We start from the raw sequence: 18166 nt of genomic DNA on the forward strand, positions 1-18166 counted from the left end.
AACAGAAAGAAACAAGCACAAGAACAAGCTGTGAATGAAGTATCATCTGAGGAGTATGTCCAGGAAGAACCAGATATTAATGATGATATTATTATTGCTATGAGTTCAGGTGTGGATTCATCAGTATCAGCTGCCTTGTATGCATCCAAATATCCTAATGTCAAGGGGATATTCATGGCAAATTGGTCACAGACATCGAATTGTATAGAAAGAGATTGGAATGATGTTCAAAGAGTATGTGCCGATTTAAGTATCTCTTGTGAAAGAGTTAATTTTGAAAAAGAATATTGGCATCAAGTGTTCAATCCTATGATTGAAATGTATCAACGAGGATTAACTCCAAATCCTGATATTAATTGTAACAAATTCGTTAAATTCGGTAAAATGATTGAATATCTTACTGATAAATATCAAAATCTGTCTAAGAAATGGTGGTTAGTTACGGGTCATTATGCTAGAGTCATGAAACATAAACCAACGGGGGAATATCATTTATTAAGAGGATATAGTCAGAATAAAGATCAATCGTATTATTTATCATCGATATCATCACAAACGTTAAGTAAGATCCTCATGCCGATCGGCCATTATATCAAACCTCGAGTACGTGAATTAGCGGAAGAATTTAAATTACATGTATCTGATAAACCTGATTCCCAAGGCTTATGTTTTGTTAGTCAAGATGCTAAACATTTTCGAGATTTTTTAGATGAATATATTGAATCCAATCCAGGGAATATCATTACTGAAGATGGGAAAATTTGGGGGAAACATAGAGGATTATGGTATGCTACTATTGGCCAAAAATCATCGATTTCAATGCCTCAAGGTGATGAACAATATAATGGAGTTTGGTTTGTGAGTGAGAAGAATTATGATAAGAATGAATTAGTGATTGTTCGGGGTTCAACTAATCCTAAATTATTCAAATCCCGTGCTAAAGTTATAAACTTTGAATGGATGATAACACCAGAAGAAATCTCACAATTGGATATGAATCAATTAACATTCCAATATCGTTCTTTACAAACCCCGATACCTATCAAAGATATAATCCGAGAAATAAAGCGAACCCCAAATTCAAACTCAAACCCTAACCCTAACCCTAACTTTAATCGACAAGAAAATGTTATTAATGAGGCACAGTCCTCTACATTTACGGTTGAATTCAAAACCCCAGTAAGAGCATTGGCACCAGGTCAAAGTTTTGTCATTTATCAAGATTGTCGAATCTTAGGGTCTGGAATAATAGACGAAACGTTTTCGTAGATCTTTTATTGTTTGATCGTCTGGCTATATATCTATATATATAAATATTCCAAGAAAGAAACTTACAAATAAATAAAAGATCAGACCCTACACCAACGTCATCGATCAATCAATCATACCTTAACCTATGTATATAGCCTTGTCCAAGTGTATGTAAATAGAAAAATCAATATGTAAGAGGATATTTACTCCCTCACCGTAAATAAGCATAAACTAGAACAATATGGTTCGATCAGTAGACATCGTAGAATCATACCTACATTACATATAAATTCTTATCAGAAGACCACCCCACATAAAAATGGTTTGATTCTAGCATGGTTAATGTACGACTATCACAGATACATACCCTCATCGAAATGAGAGAAAGAAGCAAGGAAATACCTACCCTCCACGCACATGTCAGCAAGCAATAAAGCATGGCATTGATAGGATAGGGGAAGAACGACACAGATACACATAATGGTAGAGCCTCATGATGAATTGGAAAAACTTTACTTTTGTAGTCAAGAGATGTTTCTATTTTTCTAGGCAAAATAACAAAGTTATTTAATTTTATTTACGTTTTAAAGTAATCTTTTTCATCCTTCCTTCCTCCCTTCATTTGATAACTTTAGGTTAAAATCTTCCTTTAATGGTTGTCGTGGTCGTAATCGTTAATTGCTGTTTTTTTCTTAGGTTTATTTCGTATGCCTAGAAAAATAAACGCAATACTATAGCTGTGAATGTACAAATAATTTTTCTTGGTTTATAACACTGTAGAAGCAAAAATAACTAAGGTTAGTACGTAACCCCCTCTTTCGATCACAAATCGTGGCTTTTGCATTTTATTAGGTAAAATAGGAGACATTTTTGTTAAAGTTTAACGGTTATAGTCTATTATCAACCCCGATATGACCGTCAATTACAGTTTGATTGATTACAGTCAATTATTTTTTTACTATTTCTTTTTCGTAACATTAAAAATCAATACTATACTATACAAAATAAACTTATAAGAATATATGAATAAAAAACAGAATGGTAGGGTGTGAAAAAAAAAACTAAAAGGCAGACTAACGTAAAAATAAATAGAAAGATAATCACAATTGTAATAATAATAAAAAGAATTAAAAGAATAAAACTGTAAAAAATAAAAGAAAGAAAGAGAGAAAGAAAGAACGTAATTATAAAACTTAGAAAGCAGCAATCTTAGGATAAAGACTTGAATTTGAACTGGTGGTTGAATTAGATTCATCTTCAGTCTTAATTATCGTAGTATTTTGTTGTTCTGAAGCTTTAGATGCCTCAATTTGTTGTTTGATATATTGGCAAACTACTAATATCATATCTCTATGTTTGGCAATAGTATCCAAGTTGAATGGATCATCATTATTGATTGATAATTTATTGAATAATTCTTCAACTTCTTCTTCATCATCATCTTCTTCTTCATCTTCATCAACATCTTCACTATCAAGATCATCCGAACTGACATCTTCTTTAACTTCAACCATACCTTCTTCATCATCATCATCATCTTCTTCAGCTTGGGGTAATGATTGACCTGATTTTTGATAAGTTGAAACCCCTCCAAATTCCATACCAATTGGATTTCCAAAATTGGAATGATGATGATTATAATAAGTATTACCTAATGATCTATTAATTTGAGGATAAGAAGTTGGTAAGAATGAATTTTGATTAGTTGTCATTATAGAATCATTATTCTTAGTAGATGTTGAACCTGAGGAAGTTAATTGTGGTAAGGATGGATATAATGATTGTTGACCTGTCATAGTAGTACTTGAAGTTGGATTAGTAGCAGTAGTGGTATTAGTAGCACCTTGTTGACCTTGAGGATGTTGAGGTTGATATTGATAAGATAAGTTTTGATATTGCATATCAATTGAATTAGATAATGAATTAAAGAATTTTTCAGCTTCATAAATATTACCATTGGAGAAAGCAGCCACAGCAGCAAAGGAAGGATTATGTTGTTGACTAGTTTGTCCTTGTCCTTGTCCTTGTTGTTGAGCTGGTTGAGTAGATTGTGGTTGACCTTGATGTAAATGATCTTCAATATGATTTAATTTATTAAACATTTCTAAATTATATTGAGGATTAACATCTTGTTTTAATTTCTTAAATTCAGATGATTGATTATTATTAGTAGTAGTATTAGTGGTAGTAGTACCATTATTATTCATACCATGGAAATTAAAATCATTCAAAATACTATTAACCACATACATATTATGTTGAGAATTATTTTCTAATCTTCTCTTTCTTGAATGTTGTTGATCATAAAGATCTTGATGTTGTTGATTAATTGATGGATAAGTATTATTATAACCTATATCATTATTGGTGGTGGTAGTTGATGTAGTGGTTGGATAGAAATTATTATTATTAGTTGGCATTGGTAAATCGAAATTTGAATTGGTTGGTTTACCAATAAGACCATTAGCATATAATTTTGATTTTTGTTTTGCTTCTCTTTGTTGTTGTTTTAATAATTCCTTTTGAGCCTTCTTTAACTTTTTAGGATGATCATCAGCATGAATTTTAGAATGTTTCTTTAAATCTTGAGGTCTTTTAAATGATTTTGGACATAAATCACAATGGAAAGGTTTTAAAGGAACATGAACTCTTAAATGAGAAGTAATATGATCTCTTTTAACGGTTGAAATTCCACAATTTTCCCAATTACAAATTAATGATAAATTATTAGCCGATTTTCTACCAACATGATCATCACATAAATGATCATATAATTTTTCAGGAGTTTCAAATATAATATTACAATTCCCCCAAAGACATCTAAATGGACCTCTTAAATCTTCAGCTTTAATTTTTTTATAAGTTTTCTTTGGAGGTTTAACTGGTTGTTGAACAGTATTGGAGTTATTATTAGTTGAATAATTATTGGTTGAAGAAGATAAAACTGGGTAAGTTGGAGGAAAGATATTATTTAAACCATGATCATTTTCATTTGAAGGTTGTTGAGGAACTTGTACTTGTTGTTGTTGGTTATAGATATAGGTTGGTTGTTGGGTTGGATAAGATTGTAAATAAGTTGGGTAATGGTTGAGTTGAGGATGTAATGATTGAGGAGGTTGTATGTGAACTTGTTGTTGTTGTTGTTGAACTTGTTGCTGTTGAACTTGTTGAGGTTGAGATTGAACTTGTTGAGATTGTTGGGGTACTTGTTTACCATCAGAGATTGGAGAGTTTGCTGATGATTGACTTGTGAATGAAGAATGAGGACTTCCATTATTATTTGGGGATGAACCAGCTGAAGAATTGGAGGTGGTTGAAGATACGTTATCTATTTCAATAGCATCAGGATCATTATTGATGGTATGATTGCTAGTGGTGGAGTTATTAGAAGTGGTTGTTACTAAAGGTTGTTGAACTTGTTGTTGTTGTTGTTGTTCAACCTGTTGAACTTGTTGTTGTTGTTGTTGTTGTTGTTGGAGGTTTGCCGAAGCGTTTAAATAAGTTACAGGGTGCAAATTATAATTCATGATTGGAATATAGTTATTATTGTGTAATGAGGGGGGGATGTATGGTAAGTAGATAGATGTTGCGATATGATAAGATAAGATAAAGGTTGGGTTGGGGGGGCTTATACGATTATGATGGGATGAATATTGAATTATAAATTAAAAAGGTTTAAAATTACAAAAACTGTTGGTTGGTTCCCTTTTGTAGATAGTAAGAGTAATATATATATAAAATATCCTAAAAAAGAAGAGAAAAACTTTATTAAATATATACAGAGCTATGCCAAGAAAGTTTATAAGATTTTAAACATACAACTTTTTTTTTATTTTCATTTATTAATTTTTTATTGTAACATTAAACTTTTTTTTAAAAGCATAATGATGATGATGAAGAAATAGACAATTTAAGAATGAGACACAGAATTGAATGGAGGGTGAGTGAGGGAGAGAACACTAAAAAGTTTCAGACACAGACAGACAGACAGTCAGTCAGACAGACAATCAGACAGACAATCAATTAATCAATTAATCAATTAATCAATTAATCAGACAGACAGACAGACAGACAGACAGACAGACAGACAGACAGTTAATGACAAAATCATAAACTGACAGAAACGACACGACACGACACGACACGACACTCTATTCTCTCCCTCTCTCTCTTCTTCTTCTTCTTCTTTTGGAGTTTATTTTTTGTCTTCAGTTTTTTCTTAGCGCCAAGCATTTTATTGAAATACCAAATAAATTCAAAAACAAATTCAACCAAACACCTGTGAGTGTGTTCCTCTTCCTCTTTTGTCTCTTTTTCTCTCAATTTTAAAAATTGGGCTGTGGTGATCTAAAATAACAAAAAGAAATTTAAATTAAAAAAAAAAATGACTTTAACCGAATTTATTTACTATGAGGCTGATCACATGGTTGGATTTCACGTGACTTTATCATCCCAGTATCTATTATGAGTAGATACTAGAACAATCTAACTGATTAGTTATCATAAGTCAAATCATTCGATTGATTGTTTGATTGAACTAATTCAATTCAATTCAATTCAATTCAATTGAATACTAGTTGTTAACTTAACTTTGACATGATGACTACTGATTTCTGGGCCACTTACCCCATTCATTCATTCATTAATTAACGAATTAATGAATTCTTTCCTTCGCTAATTCATTCATTTAATTCTATTACTACAAATAACAATATCTTATCTTTCGTTTGTATCTCATAATCTATATCAAGAGTTATTAACCCTTACATGGTAATGTTTTCTGGTCTACTGTTTAAGAAATTAAGTAGAATAATATACAGGATAGCCAAGTCACCCTTTTTTTCTTAAATTGTGAACTGATTTGATCATCAAAAATTTCATTCTTTTTAAGTCGTGCATCCATGCATCTCCCGGATTAATCACAAAACAATAAGACAAACAAACAATATATAAAACATCTAAACATCAACCTTAAGCTTCTTCCCTCCCCCACGACAAATGTCTCTTGGCATATCTCATTAATTACACGACATAAAACGATCCGTGGACAAAAGACAAAAGACAAAAGTTGCACCCATTCATTAAAAAAAAAGTGTCATTCAGTTAGTCTTTTCTTTTTCTCTTTTTGTCTGTCTGTCTGTCTATTTTATGTTTGTGGGGAGGTTTACACTTTAGTTTTAAAATAGCAATTGTCTGTCTGTCTGATTGATTGATGTGTCTTTTGGGTATTAAATAATAATTCTTATAATGAATGACTAAACTATAACCAAACTAAACTAAACTAAACTGATCCCATCCATCCATCTCTTCATTCATTTAAACACTAATTGAAATAACTTAAACTTTTGATTAAATGTTCTTAACTTCTCTTTTGTTATACTAGGTAAAAAGCTAATGAGATTAATCAACCCTCCTCCCTGTATGATCTAGTTGAAACAAATTAACCTTTTGATATTCACTAGCCGTTTCTTTTTTTTTTATTAATCTTAATCCATCTCATCCCTTGTTATTAGTTAATCATGCTGCAAACTAATTTAACAACTTTGATCAATCAAGATCAACCAAGATCTCCATCTTCCACAAACACCAACTTTGAACTTGATTCAAGATCCTCAACTCCTTTACAATTATTTTTTAGAAGACAACAACAAGTAGATCAATCTCAAAATCAAACTACATCTCAATCACAATTACAATTACAATCTCAACAAGAAGGATCTTCATCATCATCATCATCATCAACAACGTTTAAGAAACAAAAATTAAAAAAGAAATTAAGATGGACAGAAGAAACTATCGATAATGAAAATATGCATAAAAAATCTTCAAAAATATGTTGTATCTATCATCCATCAGATGAAGATGTTTACATGTATGAAAATGATGAATGTATTAATAAATCTGAATCTCAAACCACCGAAGAATATGAGTACGAAGATTATGACGACGATGATGATTATGATGGATCATCAACCTTTTCCTCCAATAGTGATATGAATATTGATGATTTATCAGAAAGAACATCAATTGAAAGTCAACCCAATGCTTATGAATATCAACCAATGTATAAAAATAAATCAAAATTATCAAATTTAAATAGTTTCATCTAATTCAATTGTTTGGTTGTTCCTAGTTTATGTTCCCCTTATGTCTACCCCTTTATGATTTTATGCCTGTTTTAATACCTTTAGATTATGTTTAACTAATGGAAAGTGGTTTTTATGTACTTTTTGTTTATGTTTGCTCTTTACCATTTTTAAATAAAACATCCTTAAATTTAATCGTAGTGTTGACTCCGCTCTAAATTCATTCATACCTTTAGAACTATTGAATGAATTCACATCTACACATACCCAACTCATTTCACTTTCCACGCAACACTACGATAATTCAATTCCTTATAAATATAGATTCATTGATTGTGATATATATATATATAAATAATGCTAAAAAAGATTTATTAAGATTAATTATTGTTATCAATATCATTTAACAATAATAAAACAAAGTAACAAACAAGTTAAGAAAAGAAAATGAAAACATATAGTGATGATAAAAAAAATAATTTAAATACCCATAAGATTAAAAAAAGTAACGATTGAAAGAACTAGAAAGTCAGAATTAAAAAAAAAAAGGCTTGGAAACGAAGGACGTAATTGAAGAAAGAAATTAGTAAACGATTGTATTTTGATCACTCTGGATTCATAATTTTCAAAGGTCGAGAATAATCAACTTGATCATCAAACGATTTATTGGAAAGATTATTATGATTTAAAAACATTGAATCTGGATCTAATCTTGAATCCCATTCCTCAATTGGAAACATTGGAATATCCTTATTATTCAGATCTAAACTACTATGTTTATTCACCAACTTCTTCCGAGATGGACTTCGACCAATATCACTATTGTTGGCCGATGTAATTATCGTACCTCCACTTCCTGATGATCCTCCACCATTTAAGAATGAAAATAATGATTTGGATGAGTTTTCTCGTTTAATGGTTGAAGTACTAACAGTAGAATTATCTCCCTTATGATAAGATACTGGTGATACTTTTTCATGAGCAATTGATAATTCATCACTTGAATATTGATTCTCTTCATCAGTGAATCCATCATTATCCAAATCATCATCATCATGTCTTTTCCCTCCACATAATTTAGCACAACAACAACAATATAAAATCCCTAGAACTAATCCAAGTATAACTATTCCAACCGCCGTGAATGTTCCAGCAACTTTCCCCTTGGAATCGAAAAATGAAGTGGATTTAGATACATCGGATGCAAGGTTTGATCCTGATGAAGATGATGAAGGTGAGGATGAACCACTACTTGATGACATAACAGTTGAACTAGCTGATGATGAGGATGATGAAGAAGAAGCAGGATCTTCAGTAGGTGAAGCAATTTGAGTAACGTATAATGTAGAAACAATCTGTTGACGAGTACCATTTACAGTAGTAACCGATACCACTGTAGTTTGATGAATTGATACACTCAATGAACTTGTAGATGAAGAAGTCGATGATGATGAACTTGTAGAACTGGATGAACTTGAAGCAGGTAAGATATTCGTTACGGTTGGACTTATCAAAGTTGGAGACTTGGTTTCAGTTAATTGTGTAGTTTGAGTAACTAATGTCGTACCAGTTTGCAAAACCATATTAGTAACATAAACGTTATTGGTAACATACACATTATTAGTAACATCTTCAGTATTAGGATCATTATCGTCATTATTATTATTATTTTGAGCAGATGTAGTACCTGCATTTGTACTTGTGGTAGATGGTGATGGTGAAGTACTACTAGTACTTGTAGTACTTGTGGATGATGTACTACTTCCAATCGTTGAACTAGGTAAACCTATTACAATATATCCATAATAACCTTGTTGAGCACAAGAATCACTTGGATAACCAGGACATGGAATTGCACAATTAGATGACGCAACAGTAATACCAGGTACATCATCTGAACACCAACAATTCATACCTTGTACCACACCAACAGTATAACCTTCATTATTACAAGTATCATGACATAAACCATTGGACATATATTGTGAACTGGTTATACTGGTTAAAACTCCCAAGTTATTGGTGGCACAATATGAAAGTGATATAGCTTGAATTGGTATTATTATAAAAGCAGTGGTTGCAACCACTGATAAAGTATTGAATTTCATGATATTTTAGAGGGGGGATAAAAGGTTGGGGATTTGAATGCTATTTTATGAAAATATGAATGTGAATATGAATGTGAATGATGAAATGAATAAGATGAATAAAAAAATATGTATATATGTATATGAAGAAAGACCAAACTCCTTTTGTTGATTAAAATAAATAATAATGGGTTGATAAAATTGATTAAATGTTCATGAAAAGTCTTTACAAGATGAAATACGGATATGTGAGGTATGATATATAATTGATGACTGGTAGGTAATGATTGGAGTTAAGGTAAGGTCAATATGATGATGATAAGTATGTCGATAGTTGTCTTGAGGACATCCAATAAGGTAGAAAAAGGGGTGGTATTTTCTCCTATGAAATTTGAATTATAATTTATTTAGGGTTATAAATGTTTCTATATATATATGATATACCACCAATGCATGCTCATATCAATATTTACCTTTTTTTTTGGTTTAATTAGGAGTTTTAATTAGCAGCAGCACCATCTCCTATCAAAAGAGAAACTTACTGCTATTTTTGTCCCACTCCCCCCCTGAACATTTCGGGTTTGGAGGGAGTCGAGGGTGAGATTTGGGCCGGAATCGAATCTACCTGCACACACTTGAAATTCTATTCTCGATGAGACACACTCGAAAAATAGTGTCTTTGTTTAAGGGCAGGAGGAGGAGGAAGAGGAGGAGAATACAGTTTAACACATTCATTTATAGACAATGAAAACTACTATCTCATCCGTCCCTTCATTGAAAGTGTACCCAGCCACATATGGGTATAATATGTATACAATAGATATAAAAAAAATAATTGAACTATCATATTTAACTCAATACGATAAACAAGAAAAGTTCAATAATAAGCTTGGAGTTTACCGCATTAACTGTGTGTATGTGGTTAAAAAATATTTAATAAACCCCTACTACATTGTAGTTCTTATCATGCCACATAAAATAGATAGAGATATATAGTCTAGATAGGTAAGCTTACTACCTTAACATATATTTGGTCATCATCATCAATTAAGGTCAAATTTTAATAGGCATCACGTTATAATGGTTACGACTGAAATTTTACTTTTTGGTACAGCATAATATTGCTTCTTCTCACTACAAATTTTTGCATACTTTATCCGCCGACCGCATCGGAATGTAGATACTAAAGTTAGATTTAAATTTGAAACTGTTGTATCCTTGAAGTTAAATGTTTCCTTAAACCCAATTGTAATAGCAGGCCATCACGAGCTTTATTTTAAGGATACTCAGCAACAAGTGGAGAGAGGTGAAAAAAAGAAATAAATCCTAAGATAATAATTGTTTTCTAAAAGAATGGTAGTTCAAGGGGGTTAGATTAAGTGGAAGATGGTGGGGGGGGGGATAGAAGGAATTATTCTGATCTGAAATCGATAATTTTCAAAACTTCTTACTTCCAAGAGATAACAAAGAGAAATATAGTGATGGAAGAAACTGTTCGAATAAAGGGCATAATTGTGCATATCCATGAATACTTTAACCTTCTCTCTAACCTCATCTCAAACCAAATATATTTTACATATAATTACAATTATTTTTGACAGTATCTATAAAACCATTTCTATTAAAATATATTACTTAAACGAATATGAATGCTGTAGGTTTGTCATGTTTGTAAATCTTTGTGTGCCTTTGGATCCCTTGGAGACTAAGACCGTTATTCTGCCTCCCCCTCCTCCTGATTATGAGCTTTCTGGAAAAAGGCTAATTAAGCTATTCTCGCATTAGATTGGGCATGAAACTTACCAGAATGGGGGATGAAAGTTTGAACACAAAAAATCAGCATTCATTTAGCAATGTTTGTGTGGTTATTAAGCCGATTTGCGTAATCAACAGAAGTTGTCATATCGGTAGTTAATTTGATTTTTCTGAATGACCTCACTATGCCCCCATGATTTAGATATAGATAGATTTTATCTTTCTTGGTAAAATGTCTATAGTTTTCTATTTTTAATGGGGATTACGGGTATAATTAAGTTGAGCTTTTAATTAACTCACCATTGTTACAATTACTAATAATTAAAATAATAATCATAATAATATTTTTAACACATTTGTGATCAAATATAAGTATATAGAGTTGAAGTGAAATATACTATAGCAAAATTACTGAATTAAGCTGATCCACTTCCCAAACTAGAACACAAATTACTTGCAGATATATTTTTTTCACCTCACATTGTCTTTGTAACACACATTCCATTTCCGGGAGCTTTTCGAGATCCGAGCGAGGGGGGACGGAAATGACCCTGACATTTTTGCAACTACATGTGGCAAGTTTTGAAATTTTATACTATTTATTCCATTTTTCTATATACATACATCATTACTGTCATTAATATTGTTGCTATTCTAGTTAGCAGTATTATTATTATTATTATTATTGTCGTCTGCTATTATCATTCGTTCAACCATCTTCCGATGCGTATAATTATCAGCACCTTCTTGTAACTTATTAAAGAACTTTTTATTCTTAGTTGAACTGAACTTGTGTTTTTGGACTTTATGATACTTATCAATGTATGATGGATCAATTTGAAAATCTTTAACTTCAGTGGCACCCGATAAATCCATAAACTGTTCAATACTTTGAATATTATCTATATTCTGTTTAATTGATTTCCATAACTCAATTTCATAAGCATTAAGAGGCTCCATTAATCGAGGTAATGCTTCATCTCTATAAGTTTTATTAAAAAATGCAATCTTAGATTCCACATCTTCTAATTTACCTTTAAAAATTCTCTTCATGATCTTATAATTTTCAGGAATATTTGAATTTATACACTCTGTTGGTAATCTCATACTTTCAGTAGCATCATTCAAAATAAACCTAATCAATTGACTAGTGGTTTTAATATAAGAATCATCCCATTGAATAACCTGTTCAATAAGGAATTGATATACTCTTATAACATTATCCATAGCTGGAAATTGTAATTTTTCCAGTAAATTCACATACACTTTTAACATTAACCAAATTCGATCATTATCTTCGAGGAACTTGTTTTTCTTAATGGCTTCAAGTATTGACTTTATCGTGTATTCATCAATTTGATAGGTTGAATCTTCAAAATAAACTCTCAATTCATTCAAGTTTCGCATAATTAATGCTTGATGATATATCACTTTATTTAAAATCTTACTATCTTCTCGCCAATTTGTATACCGTAAATCATTCTCAATGAAATATATAAGTTCGGAAGTCTCTTTAATAGTTAATGAAAAATCATCAAGGATTCTTACTAATAAATTCTTTTGAATTGGTAAATTTATAGCTTGAATTTTATTTATGAATATTTCCTTTAAGAAAATATTATTGATACAATCATAAACTCTAGTGAATGTGGATAAATTTATATGAATGTCAAGCTTTGTGCATAATCTTAAATATTTGAGTACTATCAGATATGTATTCCCTGTAGATCTGATATGAGAATGAATTTGACATACTTTTAATAAATTATTGATGGTTCCAATATTGGGTTTACAATCATCTTTATTCATCACTAAAAGCAATTGACGAGCAAATGAACTTTGATTCTTGTCATATCCAAAATATTTAATAAGATAATTATAGGTTTGAGCTGATCTGAAAGGTTTGAATTCTTCATTACTTAACTTATGGGTATACAATAAAATATCTGGAATAATTCCCGTAGTTAAAGACAGAGAATTTCTATAATGGAATGTCAGATGTGTTAATAAGTAAATATACTCTTCGAATGATTCTTTTGTTAAGGGACTCGGTATAGGAGGAACTTCTGTAAAGATATTTTTTGGAAATTGAAAATTTATTCTTAATTGTTCTTGTTCTCGTAAAATATTTGATACCACTAAGTCATTGTCTAAATTAACATTTTTAAGATGATAAGGGGTAATTCTAACAAGTAAATCCATCATTTTATCAAAATTGCCTCGATCTTGTAAGAAATTATTAAGTAAATTGATAGGTCGGGAAGTATTCTTTGATTTCCAATTTCTTTTAGCTGAAGCTTCATCAAATTCTGGTAATTCATCACTGTATATCTTTAAATTTGGCATATCTAAGGGCCCAAGAAAATCTTGAAAAACTTTAGTTTGAAACTTTGATAATAATGGTTTAAATTGTTCTACTTCTTGACTAGTAAATGTTACATCATTATCTTTTGATACTTTTGGAGTCTTGGTAGGAAAGGATTTCAAAGGTTTTGGCGACTTCTGATGTGATTCCAACAATCGCACCGATCTCCCTAGTCGTGAGATGGTATCCTTAATTGAAATCATCTAGTTTCATATATGATTATTCATGTCCCAGTTACAACAACAGAACTTAACTTAAATTGTATACAAAAGCTAATATAAAAAAATTTCAAAAGATATCTTCAAAATTTGTCGTGCGACACTCAATATAATAGTTACTTAAATATAGCGTATAGCCCTTTAAAGATTCCAGATCTTTATAACGTGTACAATAGAAGTGGTTTGTTATACCTCTCAATAACTCATCTGATTGAAGAGCATTCTCTGTAAGATCAAATAATTGTTACAATACTTGATGCAAATAGTTAAAACTATCATGAATCAAAGTTTCCTGTATGTAATCATTTGTGCCAAAGAGGAAACAAATTTTCATCATCACGAAAAAACCTGAAATAGAAAATTACTAATAGCTTCGATAACAATCTTATACGTTCCTATTAGTGGTTGTATTCTAAAGTACTAGGTAATCATCATGGCATCACAACAAAGAGAAGGATTCAGTGTCCCAGCATCCATTTCCCACGCCGCTCTTGGTCAAGTCACTACCAAATCTTTAGGTGTAAAATATAACTGTGCTCAATGTGCCTCTTCATTTTCCTTAGGTAAAAATGACGCTATCAGATGTAAGGACTGTGGTCATAGAGTCATCTACAAGGCTAGAACTAGAAGAATGGTGCAATTTGAAGCCCGTTAAGCAATAAGTGATAGATCAAAAAGCATAACGTTAAGTTACAATATGCTCAATCGAAGAACTTAAAAAGTCAAAATTTAAAAATCATGGAGATGGTAAAACCTCCTTAACTTGTATCATATTAAAACAAATTTCATATGTCATGGTGTAAATTTCAGTATAGTCCTGTGGTTTGGTTAAAGAAAAGCACCATTTTGTATTCAGAATATTAATGTACATTATTTTGTGTTATACTAAGAAGAACTTGGTTCTATTGTAGTAATGTTATAGCGCTGGTTAGATCATTCTCTGATCAACTCGATTGTTATGAAGTGAGTTGCCGTACATACCCTCCAAACTTAAAGGATTAGTTAAGTGAACCGTATAAAACTTGATAAAACATTATTGGCTCTAATGGATAGTTCTGAAATATTACTTTTGCTGTTAGCCAATAGAGGCCGAAACCTTGACAACGTCTATTTAACCGTTCCATTACAATCATTGAACGTATATTTCATATTTTTATCTATTTTAACATTTACTTATCAGTTTTTCAAAACTTCTAATTTTTGGCTGTTTTTGGGCGGAATAAAATACAAAATGTTACGACTAAAATATTTAGAGCTCTTTCGAATTCGGTATTCAATCACCACGAACAAATCTAACGATGAGATTGAGAGTACATCATTTCCCATATAATTGTAAGTTTAAAAAATAGCAAACATACCCGAACCTATCAACTACGATGTGATTATTACTTTGGTCAAAGAAACTATGCGGTTGGCTTCAAAGTAAGAAAGGTCGAACTTTACTTTCGCAAACGTTTACTTTTTTGGTGACAGTTTGCTGTAACCATCTGTATTTGAAGTCTCTAGTCATAAGTTAGAAGACAATAAACTAAGAAACTAACTAGTTTAACATGATGAATTAGAACAAAAATTATGGCGCTACCATCCAAAATCACGTTCATTTTCGCACGTGATAGAGATACAGCAGCAAAAAGTGGGAGAATTATTTTTCAGAAAATGGTCCCTTGGCCCAGTTGGTTAAGGCGTGGTGCTAATAACGCCAAGATCAGCAGTTCGATCCTGCTAGGGACCATTTTGGAAGAAAATTCACAGGGCGTGTGGCGTAGTTGGTAGCGCGTTTGCTTAGCATGCGAAAGGTCTCGGGTTCGACTCCTGACTCGTCCATTTCTTTTTTTTAATTTTTTGCAGACATTATCATACTATTATATTCAGTTATAACTACAAATTATGTCTGATTTAACCTATCAAGGGCGGAATAAATATATTTTTACTTCTCTATAAATGAATCAGATAAATTAATCAATGGTACAATTGACGGACGACCATGAGCACACTGGAATGGCAACCTACAATTACTTAAGTCTTGAATCATCTTCTCCATTTGTTCTATACTTAACACATCACCAAACATAATTGATGAACGGCAACTTTTTGAATTTATGATTTCTATTATGATCCTTGGCAAATTTGATATGTTTATAAAGCAGTCATCATTGAGTTTGGCTGACTTTATGTTGTTATTTAAATCATATATATGTTGAAGCAAACATGATTCTAGAAATTTAGTATCATCCTTAACCTTTTCTATCAATATAGGCGGCAAATGAGTAATGCAAAAAGAATCCTTATCCTCAGCATATTTTATACCATAGAGCTTGAAATTTTCACGATATTGGTCAAACAATATGTGGTCATGCTGACTTATATTAAGCCTAATTGGATTTGATAATTCAGTCAGCAAGTCGATATCCTGATTGAGAATAGTTTCAACAAATTCTCGTAATAATCTTTCAACATTAATCCGTTCATCACATGCGTGTTGATCAACAATAATTAAGTTCGATGTTTTGTTAATATTCATCTGTAGCAAGATGAATTTCTTATCAATTTGTCGAATAACTCGATAATTACCCACCTTGAAATCTTGTTTTGATATTGATAACTCAGCTATCTCAGACTTTGGCTTATATATATCCGCATCACTTACATCATTAGATTTGCAGGCTCGTGCTATCAATCCTCCATTTTCTAGAATTGGAAATTTCTTTAATCTGGAAGCTTTGGTTGGTGAAACTGAGTTTTGATCTGACCCTTGGACAATGCCTTTGACTTCTGATTCCCTTAAGTAGCCAACCTTCAGATGAGTATTTAGAGCAAACCTTGCCAATGAAGGACTATAAGGACTTTCTACTGTACGTTGCTTTTTAGGACTTGGAGTTTTATCCATATTGATATGGGGAAGATTCATTTGAAGGCCACGAGATTCAACGTAACTAACAAACATCTTTTTCAATAATTTGAAAATTATTTCCCAATTCTTGCTATTGTATATGGTTTTTGTTGGATCCTGAAGCAATTCTTCAGTAGAAGATTGGCATTTAACATTAATCACAAACGTTTGAAACTGATAAAAAGGAGTACCAACAGTAGTTGACTTTCTTGGCGAGTCTTCCACATTATCAAGCTTTCTGAATATTTTATTTAAATCTTTCAAATCTTCTGCTGGTATGTTGAATGATCGTCCATTAATGAAAATAAATTGAAATTTTTTCGATTGTGGGTTCCCTATAAATCCAGAAATCTTAAAACCTCTAAACGATGCATGAATAGTTTCGTAGTGAAGAAGTAAGTTATCACCGTATACACTTTTAAACAGCCCAGCATATTTATCTTTTGGGTCATTAACCTCAAAAAGCTTTGCTAGCTCTTTTGATAAATGATTAACTTGATACACCACAATATGCACTGAAGGACTCTTAACGAGCGATTCAAAAATACCACCTCTTACCTCATCAACTAACTTGTAGTTAGGTAGTCTTAGTATATGATCTCTTCTAATCGGCACATTGTGGAATAGATTTGAGAATGATATAATTGTACCTTCAGTTTTGATGGTGTCAGGAAGAAAACCATTATCAGTGGGTAATTTATCAAAATCAAATATCATACTTTGCTTTCTTAATCCGTTGTTATGTAACTTATAAGAAGAATTATAAGATTTGTGCTTGGATATGACATGTAACTTTGAAATAGTATTCAATGAGTGTAATGCTTCTCCTCTGAATCCAAATGTTGAAATACTCTTTAGGTCTTGAGACGAGCTTAACTTGGATGTATAAAACCTTTCACCTATCTTTTCCAAGTTTTCAGGAATCATTCCAAATCCATCATCGCAAACCATGGCACTTAAACTAGTGACATCAACCTTGACAATTATCTTCTTTGCTTCAGCATCGATGCTATTTTGTACCAACTCCTTTATAGCAGTGCCGAATGAATCTATGGTGACTTGTGATTGCAACTTTTGAAGTATATCTTCATCAAGTTTAGTTATCTTACGTCCGTCTGAGTACATTACAAATTCATTGTATCATGATTGCGACTGCAGTACCAGTAGAAATGATTGGACAGATATATAAGTAATGGTTGATTGCTTGAATGTTTGATTGATCTTTGCTTGCCTCCAAGATGAAAACGAAAGCAAATTTGAAACTTTTTTGTACATATCAGCGCAGACAAATAATATTTGCAAAGTGCTTAGTTTAGAATAAGTCGATGCAAAAATGACCTTTGAAATTAAGGATTTAAATACGAACTAGATATTCAGTTCCTAAGATCTGTTTAAGCCAAGTAAGGTTATGAAGAATTTTATCCCTAAGCTTCAAGTGCCTTGAACAGTAAATATTTACATATTTCTGTATGACGCTACCAGATCAAGAAATGCAGCAAATGTCAAAGATCTCA

General features: G+C 31.5%; 7 protein-coding genes and 2 non-coding genes across 9 annotated transcripts; 5 read left to right on the forward strand and 4 right to left on the reverse strand. All coding sequences in view use genetic code 12, as the record gives it.

The window, feature by feature from the left end:
* Positions 1-99: 99 nt before the first annotated feature.
* DFJ63DRAFT_283113 (tRNA-5-taurinomethyluridine 2-sulfurtransferase) lies at positions 100-1269 on the forward strand (the record flags this gene model as incomplete). Its single annotated transcript, XM_064904696.1, has 2 exons — positions 100-1018; positions 1124-1269. The coding sequence occupies 2 exons, from the start codon at positions 100-102 to the stop codon at positions 1267-1269; spliced, it is 1065 nt and encodes a 354-aa protein (XP_064764446.1).
* A 1175-nt stretch (positions 1270-2444) lies between these two features.
* On the reverse strand, positions 2445-4965 carry RIM101 (alkaline-responsive transcriptional regulator; the record flags this gene model as incomplete). Its single annotated transcript, XM_064907619.1, has 1 exon — positions 2445-4965. Exon 1 carries the CDS (start codon positions 4776-4778, stop codon positions 2445-2447), a length of 2334 nt encoding a protein of 777 aa, XP_064764447.1. The 5' UTR covers positions 4779-4965.
* A 1805-nt stretch (positions 4966-6770) lies between these two features.
* DFJ63DRAFT_332605 (type 1 protein phosphatase-activating protein YPI1) lies at positions 6771-7361 on the forward strand (the record flags this gene model as incomplete). Its single annotated transcript, XM_064907712.1, has 1 exon — positions 6771-7361. The coding sequence occupies one exon, from the start codon at positions 6771-6773 to the stop codon at positions 7359-7361; it is 591 nt and encodes a 196-aa protein (XP_064764448.1).
* Positions 7362-7652: 291 nt separating this feature from the next.
* WSC4 (Wsc4p) lies at positions 7653-9807 on the reverse strand. Its single transcript, XM_064909244.1, has one exon. It carries the CDS (start codon positions 9443-9445, stop codon positions 7943-7945), a length of 1503 nt encoding a protein of 500 aa, XP_064764449.1. The 5' UTR covers positions 9446-9807; the 3' UTR covers positions 7653-7942.
* A 2026-nt stretch (positions 9808-11833) lies between these two features.
* On the reverse strand, positions 11834-13747 carry DFJ63DRAFT_332607 (uncharacterized protein; the record flags this gene model as incomplete). The annotated part of the gene is made up of 1 exon (XM_064907713.1): positions 11834-13747. The coding sequence occupies one exon, from the start codon at positions 13745-13747 to the stop codon at positions 11834-11836; it is 1914 nt and encodes a 637-aa protein (XP_064764450.1).
* A 448-nt stretch (positions 13748-14195) lies between these two features.
* Positions 14196-14417, forward strand: RPC10 (DNA-directed RNA polymerase core subunit; the record flags this gene model as incomplete). The annotated part of the gene is made up of 1 exon (XM_064904695.1): positions 14196-14417. One exon carries the CDS (start codon positions 14196-14198, stop codon positions 14415-14417), a length of 222 nt encoding a protein of 73 aa, XP_064764451.1.
* Positions 14418-15420: 1003 nt separating this feature from the next.
* On the forward strand, positions 15421-15494 carry DFJ63DRAFT_t5. The gene has a single exon. It is a non-coding gene; the product is annotated as a tRNA-Ile (tRNA).
* A 19-nt stretch (positions 15495-15513) lies between these two features.
* DFJ63DRAFT_t6 lies at positions 15514-15586 on the forward strand. Its single transcript has one exon. It is a non-coding gene; the product is annotated as a tRNA-Ala (tRNA).
* A 103-nt stretch (positions 15587-15689) lies between these two features.
* Positions 15690-17777, reverse strand: MLH3 (mismatch repair protein; the record flags this gene model as incomplete). Its single annotated transcript, XM_064907714.1, has 1 exon — positions 15690-17777. One exon carries the CDS (start codon positions 17775-17777, stop codon positions 15690-15692), a length of 2088 nt encoding a protein of 695 aa, XP_064764452.1.
* Positions 17778-18166: the final 389 nt, after the last annotated feature.

This window comes from Scheffersomyces coipomensis (genome assembly GCF_036884675.1).
Source record: "Scheffersomyces coipomensis strain NRRL Y-17651 chromosome Unknown DFJ63scaffold_1, whole genome shotgun sequence".
NCBI lineage: Eukaryota > Fungi > Ascomycota > Pichiomycetes > Serinales > Debaryomycetaceae > Scheffersomyces > Scheffersomyces coipomensis.